Here is a 17,729-nt window from a genome sequence, read left to right on the forward strand (position 1 = left end):
ACTCTTCTTTTCAATATGAAATTCAATATTTCACTGCTCAACACTAAATAATGAACACATCCAATTTCAAATCCTCTATATATGCTTGTTCATGAACTAGTGGGAAAATACAGCTATCAACTATATTAGTTAGAAATTCAATTCTAGATTATATAAAAAAAAGAAAAACTATGTACATACATATTGCACACATAAACAGAGATAGAGAGAGAGAAATTCTTAGCTCACAAGCATTGCCATTGTTCTATAACTTGACAGCCTTTCATGAGTGGAAATCACAAATCAAGTGTTGATAAAAGGACAGATAAACCGACTAATTGAGTGATGCTATAAACTTCTAGTACTATTACAGCATGTACTTACTTTCAGGGTACACATCAGACATGAAGATTAGATCTATGGAAGTTAAATATGTACACTACCATAAGTAGTATCATAGGTGAGTGGAATTAGATAATCTGGAAACTGCTTCAGACCAAACATGGGGTATATATTTTAAGTTAATGTCAGATCTCCAATAAGCATGACAGTAATCTCCTCACTTTGTATGTAGATTACATTAATCAATGAGTGTCAAGCTAGTATCATGGGAGGGTGGTTGAGGTATAGGCAGGGGGGCTCGCACGAGCCCTTTGTTACATTTTTTTCAAATTTATGAGCCCCTTGGTCTTCTTGTTTACTTTATTTTTTCAAAAAAAAAATTTTTTTTGAAACATTAAGCAACAAAGTCATTAACCTAACAATTTGTTTCAACTCCTCTATAATGAATGCACCCAGTTTGAAAATAAAATAAGTGCATGCACTATCTTTATCCTTCTCCCTTCTGGTAGCCAATCATATGGTAAAACGAGTAGCTAATCAAATGTTTTATAAAACATTTCATTCTTATATTTTGATAGTTAAAAAATGTTTTTCTTATATAACATAAATTAACACAGTTGATTGTATGCAAATATTTCATGTTTAGATCATGAAATACTTATTTAAAAATGATAGCCTTTAAGAGGTTGATTGTCCTCATACTTTTTGATTGGAATTTGTACACAAGCTATATTAATAAGAGTTTTTGTGTAAAATACAGCCCCCCCCCTCCTAGATGATGCGAGCCCTTTGTTAAAATTTACATAGCTCACCACTGGGTATAGGTGATCTGGAAACCCAACATTCTTTTATTTTATCTTAACATAAATACAATTTTAGACAGATAATAGCTGATACCAGCAAAACAAGACACAGAGTACAAAGGGAGGTTTTACACAGAAAGTGATCTGGTTCTGAGAGGGATGAAAATAAATTCATATATTGAAAGGAAAAATATGTGTAAAGAATCAACATAGAGCACCTTTCAGATGCAAATGATAAACTCAAATACAGAAATATTTGAAAAATAAACAATAAGATTTGCAAACAAGAACCAAACCTTGAATATCCATATTTATCACAAACATGATAAAGAAAATCATGAAAACTAAAGATGGCTGGACTAAGTACTTTGAAAGATTGCTGAATATTGAAGAAAATAAGAGACCTGTGATGAAGTTGCTGTGAGAATAGAAATCCAAGCTGGACTCAAATAAGGAGGTCATGAAAAAGAAGAAAAGACTATTGAAAGTTCTTAGCAACTCAATATGTGCTCTGAAGGAATCCAGAGAAAAATATGAGAGGTAATATATAAATGTAGCTAGAGAAAAGTTATGGAAAAACTACAGAAAGAATATACATGACAAATATCAGAAAGGTGGTAAGATGTTCATGAGATTATTAAAGTTTAGAAGTGGAGAGCTTAGAAGATTACTGAGAAAGGAATTAAACATGATAAAGAAGACATGAGACAGGACTAAAGATACCAAATGACTGGAATAAATACTTTGAAAGATTGCTAAATGGTAAAGTCAGTAACATAAAAAAGTCATTGAAAATACGGGCAATGTAATCAGGAGAAAATATCACTATATGAGGTAGAAAAAATCCAACAAACACCTGAAATGTGAAAAAGCAGCAAGAGTAGATGATGTTAGACCAGAAAATAAAATTAAAGATTTGCCATGAATGTGCTGCATATTTCAGAAAGTCTCGTAATCACACTGTGGATTCCAGCTGATTGGAAGAGTCCTTATATTACTCTTATATTTAAAAAGGGAAAAAAAAGTGAAATCTGAGAATTATAACTAAGATTTATTCAAATATACTTGAGAAGAGGTGAAAATTGTGGAAAGAAAAGTTGGAGCTGAGTTCAGGCCAAACCCCTGGCCTGAACCCAAATTGTAAGGATTAGATTTCAGCTTAAGACAAACATTTAAAATTCATGAGGAATATAACAAGGATCTGCACTTAACTTTTCTCAAGTTAGAAAAGACATAACTAGATGCCAAGAGAAAAGCCCTTCAAACTGATACTTATATTGATATATTGAAAATGAACTATTATACAGAGTACTATAGTCTATACTGGAGATGTAAATATATCTCAACTGTTATTCACCATATTTGATGATCACATTATGAATGAATATAAAACACTGAAGGTAATTGATAGTTGTAATTCTCAGATTTCACTTTTATTTCTTTTTTTTTTTTTTAAACTACAAACAAATTTATTATGAAAATAAACAATAACAAGACAGAAAACTGAACTTATTTCTTACTGAACTTACCTCTTTTACTAATAAACCATGTAGAACTACACCTGTAAGACCATTATCTTGTAATGAAGAAAGAAGGGACGGTTCTTGAAAAACATATACTGTCACAACATCAGTAGCTATAATTGACAAGATGTATTTACATAAAATAACTATGAAATAAAATATTTTATTTCAATTATTTTTCATTAACACAGTATAATAAATATTTATTATACTGTGCTTCATTTATTTCATTAATACAATATAATTTCAATTAAAACAGCATATTAGTATATATATTAAATGTTGAGAATAAAAATGAATCAGAAATGAGTGCTTATGCTCAATCATATTTTCCATGAGTCCAGGTACTAACTCAGTATAAATTTCAAAACAATTATTATAATACTCTTCATAGCAGTACTGAAACATGTTTCTACTAGTGGCATAAGTGGATAGAGCACATCAGGCATAAAAGTCAGGAATGTAGGAAGATAGGCATTTAAAAAATTATCTGAAATTTTTTCCTGATTATATGAGTCATATATAATACTTTTCATACATTTTTGAATGTTCAAGAGCCGCAGAAAATATTATTTTAAAGTTGTATTTATCTACTCTCTATATATAAAAAGATACGTCGATATTTTTATGTCACGTTTTTTTGTCTTACCAGCCCGGAACTCGGGGGGGATAATAAAAAGTAGAACTATGTAGTAGTCCTACTCACCAAACAAGAATATGTTTAATCTCTACTTGCTAGAGGCTTTGATTGAGTATTCATTTGTGCAGTTAATAGATTAAAATCTGGCTGGTAGGATGTCAAAGCTGTTCTAAGAAGCTCAGTGAGGTGGCTGTTAGCAAGGACAGCACAATAACAATTGCCACTGCAGAGAAGAGAGATTTACAGTAATAAGTTGTTCCAAAAACAGAGTATTCAGAAGCCAGTTTTCTGAAGATTGGAATACTTTGCTTCTGGGATTTGTTTCCAAAGTCAGTTACAGATGAGCTTTTATGTACTAGTTCAAACCCACATCTTCTTGCAGCTCAAAAAGCTCAGTCTCTATTGAAGCAACATCCACAGTAAAAGGTGCAACAACAAGAAATTTTGTGATTGGTGACATCAATCACAAAAGGATTCACAAGAAATTCAAAACATGGCATTAACTTTTTTAGTTTCTCAAACTTATTCTCAAAATAATTATAAAGTGTTTCTAAGTTTCCTTCATATTGTTTCAGTTTACTGTCTTTAATTTCAGCATCAGGAAAAACAGTTATTCTTAATTTAAGGGAAAGTGTTCAAGTTTCTTTGTTGCCATATCTCTTTGAAAAGGCTTTATTTTATTCTGAGAACTGATTGGGCAACTTCTGTAATAACTTTGTTCCTTCCTTGAAGTGCCAGATTTAAATATTGGAGGTGTTGCATTACATCTGTAAAGAACATCAGATCCTGTATCCATTCAAAGAGAGCAAGAAACTTATTCAAAAGATTGGTAGTTGATAGCCATCTTAAAATACAGTAGAATGAAAGGTCACTTGACTTTTCTTCAAGCTCCAGGTCCTTGATAAAATTTCTAAATTCACAGTGGGTTTTTGCACTTGCCTAAATGAAATTCAGTTTCTAAAACACAATTTATGACATTGCCGAACTTGAAGTGTTTGCTTACTAAATGCTCAAGGTGAATGATACAACGAATAAGGAGACATTCAAGATAGTTGATATCATGTGTCAATTGACCCAACCAGGCCAGTATTTGACCTACCATAGCTGGTGCTCCATCTGGTGAAATGTTAACAAGTTTATGCAAAAAACTTTTTTGCATTTACCTTTTTTTGTACTGTGCAAGCCTTGAGAAAACTAGTCAGTTACTAGCGAAACCGGTAGGCAATATTGTATGAACATACGTACAAATTAAAAATCTATGGTCAGTTTAACAATGTCTTATATTTTGTGCAATGGTAGTTGAGAATTTAATAAAGATTTACTAAGTGCATTTTTGATGTCAATACCTTTTGTGGTTTTCTTTAAGCTTATCAAGTCTAAGAATTCATCTTTTACATTTCCATCATTTGTAACATAGCAAACAAATATAGCTAGCTGAGGGGATATCTTGAATGTCTGCAGATATCATCCAATGCTAAGCTGAAAGCAACATAGCTTTCAGATCACTCTGCAGTGAACGTACAATTTTAGAACTAATTTCAGAAATGTTTCTCTCAACAGTGGTGGGAGATAGGAATTTGTTCTATTGCCTGTTTAAGTTTTGAGTTCTCTGGAGCGAGAATTGCAATCACATCACAATATTCTTTTTTACAAATTCTCCATGACTGTAAGGTAGTTTTACTTCGAGCAATATTCCAAGCTATAACAAACCTAGCTTCAGTAGCCAATCACTTTGCTTACAGAAGGAAAATAGGCTATTTTGTGACTTTTATTTCAAACGTTTTATCTTGTTTTTTCACAGTTCTGATTCAGAAGGAAATTCAGATGCCAACTTTTTATGATTACATTCATGGTGGCACTTTCAATTACTGGCATTAAAGTAGCTGATGGTTGTATGACAGAAAAGACACAGAGCCTTTTCACCCTTAACAGTAAAAGCAAAATCATTCTGCCCATTGTTGGTTAAACACTCTTTTCTTGTTCGTATTTCTGTTTTATACTCTTCTGTTCTCAGTCATTTTAAAAAAGGGTTTTATAACTTTCACTAAAATCGATCTTAAGTATTTATTAATCAGAAAAGTACTTATCTACACTACACTAGTTATATTCTGCTACCACCACATGCGTGTAACTTGTGTGTACTGCATGAAGAGTGATGATGCAGGATCCAGGCAATGGAGGTGGTGAGTATTGCAGTGACCATAGTAGTCGCTTTTGGAACTAATTTTGGTGGGAGCTGCACAGGCCATCAAATGTCGAAACACTTTTTTACCAACCAAACACGATAATAAAATCCACATTAACAACCCTTTTGACCGGTACCGTTTAAAAGCTAAAAATTTAAAGTTTCAAAATATCTTTTTTTTTTTTACTTATCTTTAAAGGATTTACGAAATAAAATATTCTAATATTGGTACATACTATACTACTATAGATTTTATAGATATACTATACTATAGAAGTTTAAGGAAAATGGCAATGGAAACTGATATTGTCTCAGGAGCCACACAGTAGCTTTGGGAGTCGCATACAGCTCACAAGCTGCAGTATGCCCACCATTGATGTATACTGAAAGCCAATCCATACCTTCATTGAAGGATATTACCTTCATTCTTCTTTACTACACAATGTTTCACAAAAACTTAGGCATTGTTCATATGCTTAAAGAGATTGTGTTTTGCAAGGACTGAGGAGAAAATTAATGAAGAACTACAAATTTTGCTGCAACACTTTTTTCCAATCCCACTCCATAAAAGAATCCTGAAATTCACTATAGAGACTCAGTTTTCATTACTTATATTAGTGTGGACTTTCAATCAAGAATGCTAAAGCCTCATTATCATCATCATATTAGGGTGACTTATAAACCTATTCTTACTATAACACAGTGTTCTGCTCTCCTTAAGATCCTCTTCAAAATATACCAGGCTTTACAGAATTACCTGCATGTCACCTTTCATGTTAAGCCAAAACAAAGAAGCTTACATATCACAGAAAGAACATCTCAGAGATGTTCACAACAAAGAAGAAATATGTTTTTTTTTTTTAATTTTCCCCATACATATCCATGACATTGATTGGAACAATCGATACCCTTAATTCTAAGTCCTTAACTTTATTTTTCACAAGATAAAAGAATTTACTATTTTTTTCACAAGGCATACTTAATAAAAATCAAATAATGATTGTCTGGATTTAAATGGAAAATAAAATAAAAAGAGGAATCAAACAGGAAGGCTGTCTCATCAAGATTATTTCGTAAGATAGTCAGTCCTTGAATATGTTACAATAAAACTGAATTGACAGAAAAGAAGACTGAATATCGATGGATAATATTTGAACAATCTATGATAATATGCTAATAGCAACATCACCAAAAGAACTAGAACACATGATTATTGAATTAAATCAAGTAGGTCTGGATACAGCCTAACAAATAAATATGAATTAATCCAAAATAATTATAGTGGAAATACTTCAGAACAAAAACAAATTGAAATAAATTAAAGAAAGATTTAAATAATGAATTCATACAAATATCTAGGACAAATCATTTCAGTTAGAATAACAGAAGAATGGAAAGTACAGAGATATTCAAAAGTAAATTACCAAACTGCCTTTAAAAAAATAAATAAATAAAAAATATATAACCAATGCTGTGCACTTCCAACAATAACCTATGATAATGAAAACTGGACTAAAAAACACTTAGAGAAACTGAAAACAATACAAAGAAACAGGGAAAGAGCCATATTTGGAATAACCTGTTTAGATAAAAAAAAATAATACTTGGATAAGGAAGCAAACAAAGGTAATGGGATAGTGCCTTACTAATAAAAAGCAGTAAATGGTGCTGGGCAGGATATGTGATGAGAATGTTTGACAGCAGATGGACACCAGAATTGCATACTGGAAATCAGATAGACCAGACGTAAATGGGATGATGAGATAAAATGTTATGGACATTCAATGGTGGAGATATAAGACCAGCTAAAATGGAAGCAGCATGGAGAGGTGTTCATCCAGCAGTGGCTTGAAGAAAGCTGTTGATGAAGATGAATGATCATCTGTGATATTTGGAAATCTCATATCATTTTCCTTTCATCTGTTCACAGTAAAGAAGTTCAGGAGGAATAGAAAAATTTTTTCTCCATCAACCAACTTCTGCAATCCACACACCTTCAATCTATCCTCATAGGGATAGGGCACATTCCGCAGGCCACTCACCATCTTGGTCATTCGTATCTGAATCCTCTCCAGCAGTTCCACATCCCCCAAGAGGCCCAGGGAACCAGTCATGACCACAATAATCCAGATGTAGGCGTATCAAGACCTTTATAAAGAGGAATTACACAACTTCCTTATTTCTACTTGTTAATGTGTTCTTCACTAACCAAGTAATCTCATGTGATACCTTAGCAATATGTCATCTAAACTTTAACTATCTGTCTATCATACCCCTAAATCTCTAGCTTCATATATTTCCTGGAGCAAAGTGCCATCAATGTGATAAATGTCTTGTAATCTATTTATCCCAAAGTGCACAACTTTACATTTCTCGACATTAAACTGACACCCATTAATTTTTGCCCATACTGAAAGCCTATTTAAATCATCCTGCAAGCTCTCCACATTGCCTAGATTAACTATTATTCTACCTAATCTCGCATCAACAAACAACTGAATATTTCCTTTCAGGTTTTCTATATCATTTATGTATAAATTAAAAAGCAATGGTCCCAGCACTGAACCTTTTGGCACACCACTAGTCACTCGCTTTTGCCTTGATTCTGCCCCCCCATATACCACTTTTTGATATGTCCATCAGCCACCCCTTATCCACTTAACCAGTGTCACATCCATCCCTGTTTGTTCTAATTTGCATAACAAAGTTCCATGTGGTATTCTGTGAAATGCCTTTGCAAAATCATCATGTAACCATTTCCTTTATCCAACTCACTTACTTTATTATAAAAAGTTAGTAAATTACTAAGGCATGACCGAACCCTTCACAAAGCCATGTTAACCCTCGTGCAGTATCATATTTTTTATCTACCCATTCTTGAATTCTCTTTTTTGCTAAAATGTTCTAATACTTTTGCCACCACACCTGAAATATACTGATTGGTCTATAATTTGTCACTATAGCCTTAGAACCTTTCTTAGAACCAAAATTATTCCTTATGCAAAGGTTTAATTTTGCCCTCTTTCCACTCCCTTGGAACTCTAACAGAGCTGAGATTTAAATTAACCAGCTTAGTCAAAGGCATAGCCAGTTCAGTTCTCTTGCACATTCTCACTAAACCCTATGTGATATCTCCCATCTCCATCTAATCCCAGAGGTGTATTTACACTGAGATTCTACAATATCATAGGACCTCCAATTCATACACCTCTGTTCCCACATTGGTGACTGACAAATAGGTTAAAGCAGTAACCTCAGTAAATCAACTATTTTATCTGTTTCCATCTCCTGGTGGCCATCATCTCTGATTAAGGTTAATATTCCAGTCATTCTTCCTTTTACTCGCCACATAACAAAAGACCTCTTTGTGTTCCCTTGGCCTGCTTAGCTAAATTCTTCTCATAATCTGATTTTGCCTTCCTTGCCATGTACTGCTCATGAGTTTGCTGGTCACATTTCTCTTTATATACCTTCCACGGCATTTTCTTCTGCAGCTCCTGCTTAATGATATTACTCATCCATCTAACATCTACTTGATTAACCCTCCATATTCAAGGTATACAATTTAATACTGCTTCCTCTAGATGACCCTTAACTATATCTCATGCACTACTAATATCCTTACTCTGCAGCGTTTATGCAATGGTACAGATTTAAGCTTCTTCCTAAACATGTCATAATCACCTACTTTGTAATTCAACAAATACTCCTTTTTGATAAAATATTCCTTATATTTTACAATTTCACAAGTCAAGAGACTGCATGGTCACTTTCACCAATTGGATGCAATGTTTTCAACTTGGTTATGGATAGCTCTTCTGATCCTACGAACAGGTCCCATACTCTCCCACCCCTAGTCCCCTCCATCAAATGATGCGTTAACTAATTTTCTCTCAGCAGGTGCATAAATTCTATTTCCTTTCTGCCATGTGATCTTTCTTCCTTCCGGTCTAGATATCCATAGTTGAAGTCCCCCCCTCATAATAATCGCTCAACCGGTACGCATTGTACTAATTGGGCGATGCATATCTTCCAGATCATATCTGGAATTCCCTGGCCTATAGCAACAACCAACTATATATTTTGTCTACCTGGTCTTAATCTCACACCCGATTGCTTCAAATGAACAGCAACCCTTCCACCTGTTCTCCTATTCTTTTTGGTTGTAATTTATCTGAAATCAACAGTACTCCTCCCTCCATTCTTATCTTCTATATCTTCCATGAAAATACTAAACATTTCGCATTCAATCCCAGTAATTACATCTGCTGTTAGCCAAATCTCAATAATGCTTATAACTTTTGGTGAGGTTGCACTAACTAACAACAAAAACTCCTCCCACTTGCTCCTGATACTTCTAGTATTAGTATAGAAAAACGGCAACATCCCTTCAATCCCCTACCCACCTTTACTTTCTGAATTGACAAACCTATTCAATATTTTTGCTTGAGAGACTAGATTCATGACTTGGTCATTCTCACACTCACTCGCTTCATGGTTGTCTTCACACAAATTCACTTGCTTCCACCCTAATTGCTAAGTTTCCCTTAATTTGCACATAATCATGCTCAGTAAATGAAGATCTCTCCAGACATCTAACACCAAAACCATTCATATTTAGTCCATCCACATTGTACAAATCCTTTCTGTCTAACAGACAACAAATACACAAATTCTACATAATTTATTTTGCACAATCTACATGAACTCATTGCTATTGATGCCCTCTGCCTAAGTTTGCCTCTAATCATAATGCAGTAGAAGACTTGCAATCTTCACCTTCTCACTTGTCAGTTTTGCCTCTAACAATTCTTTTACATAGAAATATTCTATGAGAGAGGGTGTAAAGAATATCAGACAATCACTTCCTTCAACTTATGTTTTTGGCTTCCAGATGGCATGGCCAATGTCATGAATTTTTGGACCTGGGAAATAATTCTGAAATACTTTCATTAAGTACTCTCCTGATTACTGAGTCTCCATGCATAAATTTCTCCTTTGCTTGTTTTTCCTTATATGTTTTGCTTGTGATCTATGTTAAATGTGAAAGGAAAACAGATCTACATTATCTACTCATGTTATCAGAATATGAATAAGGTGGAAATAGGAAAGGACAGAAGTTACACCCAACATTTTTAATAAGTGAAAAAAAAGAATGCATCCCTCTGAGCAGAAGGCAAACTTAGCCCTTACAAACAATGCTCTGGATTTATTAATTTTCAACATATGTTTCAGGCTGTAGTTATGAGAAATAAGTTTTTGGCTTCAGCAACTGAATATATCCTAATTTTTACTTTTAGACTGCAATGCCACATCTTTTAGAGAATCAGGGCTTGGATTGAGGTCAGAGATTTGAAGTGAAGTAATAACAAATTTAGACTCATTCATTCCTGTCAGAAATATTTCAGTTATATCACACCAGTTGCTGGATGGGATAAACTGTAATTAGACCATATTAAATAGGCACAGAAATCTAGTCATTCCAAATGGAAGCAATATAGTGCCATAGGTATAAAGCTGAGAATGGCTGGGAAGAGACTAACCTATAGTATATCTGGAGGTGGGGGGGGGGGGGGGTGTTAGAAAAAGATTCAGTGTTGGAATGATAAGAATTTTCTGAACTGTTCTGACTTGTTCTCATGTTAACAATTTAAGTTAGATGAGAAAACGATCCAACTTCACTTCATCCTTACTCTGTGAAGCTAGAGTAACAAACCATGTTACAAACTTCAGTCTACATAATCATCCGATTAAATTCTCGAAATTGGACCATATATGAATCTATAATAAAAGTGACCATTTAATATAATTATTTAATTTTAAAAGTTCATTTTAAATTAAATTAAGCTGTGTAATAAGAAAGATTAATAACATAAGAGAAAAACAGCATGATCATAAAAAATTCTGTTCCCATCAATTTCTGTATTAATAGCTTGATTATGCCTAAAAATCTTTAAATATGTAATCTATTCAACTAAAGTTGTAAATACGGTAACACTTTATTAGGAAAACATACATACCAAGTAAAAATAGTGAAGGACCATAGTATTCGGCATTGCTAATAATATGCTTCAAAGATCTTGGTAAAGAACCATCCATTACTATAAATACAAAATCAATAAATAAAAATAAATTACATATGAACTTGCAATACAAGTAAGGAGAAACATCATATGCTTCAAACACTATGGAAAATAGTGTCAACCAGAATCCTGTAAGTATAGTAGGCCCTTGATATAATGGACTTACTGGGGGAAGGGGTGTCCACTATCACCAAAAGCAGTTTAATCAAATTCATTTTAAAAATATATATTAATAATGAACAAACAAAAGTACAGGATGTATTAAAATGAATGTATAAGTATGAATAAAATATTATAATGTGAATTGAGTAATTTTATACATGCCACTAAAAACATCTATTAAAAATATAAAAATAAATTTATGATAGGAACCAAACTATTTTAATTAAACATACCAAAAAATATAAAATGTAACTAATGGAGCGTTTCCATTTTTTTTTTTTTATAAAGTTCACACAAATGTTTTTAATATAAACTTTTTTTTTTTTAAATGAAAATCCATTTTAGATGGGGGGAACTAAAATTCTTAAAATCCACTGAATAAAAAGCATACAAAAAAAAAATTTCAAAAATAAATATTCATTATTAATATTAACTTAATTAAAAGAATTACAATTTTCACAGTCAGAAATACAACTATGATATTGGGGGAGAGGTGTTAATTCCATGCCAGTAGAGGGAGCTGAGTAAACATGTCCTGCTGATGAAGTGGAATCATCAAGCTTCAGTTACCTTACTCCTTGGGACTACTTCCTTGTTACTATAGACTGAAATTCTCTAAAATGTTTATAATTAGAAGGACATCAGGGTCTGATGATGGTTCAATATAATGTATGATATCATTCATATGTTGTCTTATAACAGACAATTTACAATGAGGTGCAACTGATTCTTTGTCATCGTTCTATTGTTATCCATAAAGATTTTCTACAATCTCCTCATCAAATTTTTGATGCCCCAGATCATCCTTTTCAAGCCATTGTTCTATATCATTCTCAGTTGCAGTTTTGTTGCCAGCCCTCAAGTTTTACATTGTACAACAACTAAGCATTGGCTGAGGTAGTAATATTCATAACTTTCCAAGCAGCTGCTTAGTCCTTAATCAAATTAAAGTTGCTTATATATATATATATTATTGATCATAATTTACTCAGTAGATAATGTATATAAAAATGAATTTAAATGACTCTATACCGAGAAAGAAAAGTTTAATGTTGAGATACAACTAGTTTCATTGAAATTCAACTTCTTCAGGTATCACAGGCAAAGAATTAAATGATTCTTTAATTAAATAATTTAATTAAAGAATAAGAATTTTATACTAGATCAACTTCAGATCTAGTATAAAACACACAAGTACATTTAAAAACAGGAATGCATGCTTGAGTTCCAACTGAAGTTGACTACGTGCATGAGCTGACACAAGTGCGCCAGTATTGGGCAGTGGCAATATGTGCATCAGAAACATCAGCTCTCTCCCCTCCCAAAACTAGCCAAAATGCTTCAGAAATTCAACATTAGAACTTGCTTCACTATGTTCCCTAAACTTCGCTCCATACTAAGTAGACCTAAAATAAAACATCTTCCTACTCAGTATCCAGGAGTCTACAAGATTTTGTGTGATTGTGGCAAACCATACTACGGCCAGACAGCTAAATCCATCCTATTTCGCATGGAAGAACACCAAAGAGACATTTCCTACAACAGAACCAGGGCCAGCGCTGTCTCTAGACACATTCTCTTTTCTATCAATGTGGATGAAGGCCGCCAACACCTCGTAGACTGGCAACAAAATTCTAATATCCGTGTGTGCTATGATGAACTTGAAAGAAGAATAATTGAATCTCGAGAAATATCGCTTGATTCATCTCATATTAATAACAGCCTTAGCTACAATATTTCTGATGCACATATTGCCGCTGTCCAATACTGGAGCACTCGTGTCAGCTCATGCACATAGTCAATTTCAGTTGGAACTCAATCATGCATTCCTGTTTTTAAATGTACTTTTGTGTTTTATACTAGATCTGTTAATGTATTTTATCATGTCTGTTATTTTTTTTTATTTAATTCTTTGTCTGTGATACCTGAAGAAGTTGAATTTCAACGAAACTAATCTTATCTTAACATTAAACTTTTCTTTCTTTCTCAGTATAGAGTCATTTAAATTCATTTATTTATACACACACACACACACACACACACACACATTTATTTATTTAAAATCACAGGTGCTCTCTTCAGCTGACCAACATGATATTTTGCAAATGAGAAGTTTTATAGAATAAATCTGAACTATTTCACTATTGTGGTATGATGTAAGGGAGAGAAAAATCTGGGAGTCTATGGAAATTGCATTAGATCCTAAACAGCTAAATATTAACCCAAGTATCAACTTATGTGAGTACATCCTAGTCTTCATTAGACAACACACACAACGGGAACAATTGCAAATATCTTAAAATAACAGTTTCCTCTATAACTGCACAACATTCACCACCTTTGTTAGTCCTTTTTGTTTTGTCTACTAGTTTATTAGTTTGTATACATCCTAATTATGGAAACAACTACCGTGTTAGAGTAAAACTTCAGTTTAATATAAACCAAAATAATCAATCAACATTTTGACCTTCACATTAAGGTGACCATCTGGAGTATACACATATATATAAAGAAACAAGCTGCACTACAATCTACATGGTATGCTAAAATTACTGGTCAAAACTATTGGCCTTACCTCTGGTGTGAAAGAAAAAAGTTTATTGCATGAGTGGCAGTCCTCTTGTTAATTCTTATTATCCATTAAGTTACAAAATTAAATTAAGCTAGAGAGCAATAGGTTCACAGAAAAAAGTTACTCACATAGGTATACATATAAATTAAAACCAACCAGTATGAACGGTGGCCAATGAAAGCTGAAAATTGATTCAAGTTCGAAAGTCAAGGTTTGCTGGAATTCTAATAACTAAATGGGCTGAATGTGTGTCATAAATTCTTGGGATTTTTATGCCATCATTATAGTTAAGGTTGGGGCAGTTAATCAAAATTTCACAAGCTTCTTTAAATTTCTGTTCATGCCAGGTTTTTGTATGATGTAAAGAACAAGTACTTTTCCAATCAATTTAGTGTAGGGTGTTAAGAGCATCATCTGAAAAGCCTGCTTCACCAAAATTGTTAAATTTACAGTGTTGTTTGTGTTATTTTCTTTACAGATAGAGACTGTACATCCAGTTTCTCCAATATAAGATAAGTTGCAGGTGCAATACAATAGTTGCTAGAAATTATTATATAAAGATAATTTTAGATAATTACACGAAATGAGAATCTCACAAACTTTTGGAAGAGAGAGAGAGAACTGATTCAAGTTAAGCTGATGAAAAAGAGCATTTGAAATGCTGTTCATATTTAAAACGGCTTCTATGGAGAAAACAAGCTTCATCCCATAGGATGCTGTGCTTAATGTCAATATTATGCTATGAAAGACCAGACTTTTGAGATATGATGTATTCAATATAGTACTGATATTCATTAATTCTTTTTTCCCACTGAATGACCCTGTCTGTCCAAAGTATGTCAAATTACATTCACAAATATACCGTTAATCGAACCCCTTGATTTACTAAGGTCACAATTTACCCTTGATATATTTCAACTATTTAAATTCACAGTACAGGCAAGTTTTTTACATGGAAAGGAAAAATATATACGCAATTAGATGGGACAACAATGGGCTCCCCCACCCCTTTCTATCCTCTTAGCCTTCTACATTGAAAACTAGGAAAAGCTAGCTATCAATACAGCCACAATCAAACCAAGGCTTCGGCTATGCTATGTTGATGATGTACTTGCAATTTTGGAGACATGGCCCAGACACATTGGATACATTCTTAGTGCATTAAAATAACCAGCACCCAAAAATTCACTTTACAATGGAAATGGAAGCTAATGATTTCTGCCCTTCCTGGATACACTAATCACACATCTTTCACATAGTTCCTTATCATTCTCGGTTTACAGAAAACACACACACTTAAAGGGAGATATTTACACAAACAATCACGCCATCACCAATCTCAACAATATGGTATTCTAAAAACACTAACCCAAAGAGCTAGAGCAATTTGTTCCGATGACATTGCTCTCACTGCTGAACTCACTCACATCACACCTTCTTGGCTTGGCCAATGGCTATAATCCCCATAAGATAGACAAAACACTAAATGCTCTGCAGAACCCCCCCCCCCCCCCACTGTTGTGTCCCAATTTACGATTTTTATTCTATTTTTTAATTTCCTCTTATCTATGTTCTTCTATTTCCTACACACGATATATCACCAAAATTTTTACTAATACTTAAGTTATTTCTCCCCTTAGTACCCCTAATATTTGTATTTATACTGCACCTTTTGGGATATTTAGTTTTAGATATTATATACAAAAACAAGGAGAAAGAACTCAAATATGTCTGAAAGTGAAACAATGTTGCAGTCGTGACACTTTATCTCGTTTCTTAACATTAATTTCCTGCGTGATTAGGTTCGTAATTTTTTAAGTAGTGCATTGGACAGCAATTTCAGACAACTCTTTTATTGAACAAAGGTTTATTAAATTCCTTAACATGGTACAATTCAATTTTTATGATTACTCAATTCAATGCTAAACTAAATACTTACAAACTAACATTAGCTTATTACACATAATTAGGCTATGATCCAATAATGAGTATTACGATCAAGCCGCCATAACAATTCTACACATAAATTCACTTGACATGGACAAATAAGGTTAATTCACACTATTTAACTATTCAAACTTAAGTAGATTAACTTTTTCTGCACTAACACACAACTATGACATTTTAACTTTTCTATACATTACAATAGACATGCAAAATTCTCAGGACACTTAATAATTCATATTACATCAACACTAGCCAGCTTACTTTTAATATATTCTGTCAGATACTAAAGTCCTAGTATAAATTTTTTTTTTTTTTTTTTGTTCACTCCAACAGTTCCATATTAGAATAATGATACTTTCTTTCTCGAGTTTTCATATGGGCCTTTACCTCTTTCTGATTGAACTAGCTTGGTATACCCTCTCTGATAATCTGCTACTCCTACGTTCCTTTTTGAGTTGAACTATGCTTAGACACACTCTGAATCATCTATATATCGGCTGTGCAACTCGTGACGTGGACATCTATTTCTTTACAGCTCTCCGTTTTTTGTAGTTGTCACTGAAGTTGGAACACAAAGAATATGCTTTCCTTTCCTCGATTTTATGGCATTCTTAGCTTCTCACATAGGAAATACGGAACCAAAATTCCGCTCACTTTCGTTTCCATGTTGTGAAGCCAGAGATATAACCCCTATCTCGCCATTCAGGAAAACACCGTGAAATCCCTATGAAAGGGCTCGCAAAGGACTCCCTTGGAACAGGATCAAAATCAAAACCAAAAAAGCCTCGTGGGGGATTTCCAACCCTTTTATACCGGTTCTCCTAACTTCTTTTCTCCACCCCCTACTTGTTTTTACTTCATTTAGATATCTGCCAGGAACAACATCAAAAACATGCTCGTGGACAAAACTTGAAGTTGTAATGTCTCAACTCATAAATAAATCCAGCACAAGTCCGCAACATTTCCCTAACTAAATTGAATAACTATTGTAATAAATTTGGTATGAAAATCAGCAATAGAAAGAAAAAGAGAAAATAGGCAGAAAAACTGAAAACCTGAACTGTATTCTGAATGGTAAACCTATAGAACAAGTAAAACATTTCAATTATTTAAGCACAATTTAGATGGCAAAGTAAAAATAGAAATAGACAACATAATTAGTAAAGCTGATATGGTTGGAAGTCAGCTAAATAAATTTATAAAATGGTGTTGATAAAATGGAAATGATAGAGGACCTGAATGAATTGTTTGAGGTAGCAAAAGAAAATACCAGCTTTGTTGATTCTGTTGTCTATTTACATATTTAATTTACCATCTTCAGTAAAAAAATCGTGCCTAAATAGCTGAAATGTTTTACTTGTTCCACAGGTTTCCCGTTCACAACACAGTTGACATTTTCAACAATCTACCTATTTTCATTGTCTTTTCATTGCTGACCTTCATACCATATCTATTACAACAGTTATTCAATTTAGTGAGGGAATCTTGCAAAC

At 33.3% G+C, this 17,729-nt stretch overlaps 1 protein-coding gene across 1 annotated transcript in view; it reads right to left on the reverse strand.

Annotated features, from left to right (window-relative positions):
* The window catches only part of HUWE1 (HECT, UBA and WWE domain containing E3 ubiquitin protein ligase 1), a 1,068,888-nt gene that overhangs the window by 792,051 nt on the left and 259,108 nt on the right, over positions 1-17,729 (reverse strand). The window contains exons 21-22 of the mRNA XM_090396304.1: positions 11,493-11,573; positions 2,654-2,760 (exon numbers count right to left, since the gene is read on the reverse strand). Of these exons, the coding sequence (XP_090252430.1) occupies positions 2,654-2,760; positions 11,493-11,573 (188 nt within the window). The remainder of the gene's footprint in view (positions 1-2,653; positions 2,761-11,492; positions 11,574-17,729) is intronic.

Source organism: Typopeltis vanoorti, chromosome 1, assembly GCF_054136105.1.
Source record: "Typopeltis vanoorti isolate ZY-2024b chromosome 1, IOZ_Tvanoo_1.0, whole genome shotgun sequence".
Lineage (NCBI taxonomy): Eukaryota > Metazoa > Arthropoda > Arachnida > Uropygi > Thelyphonidae > Typopeltis > Typopeltis vanoorti.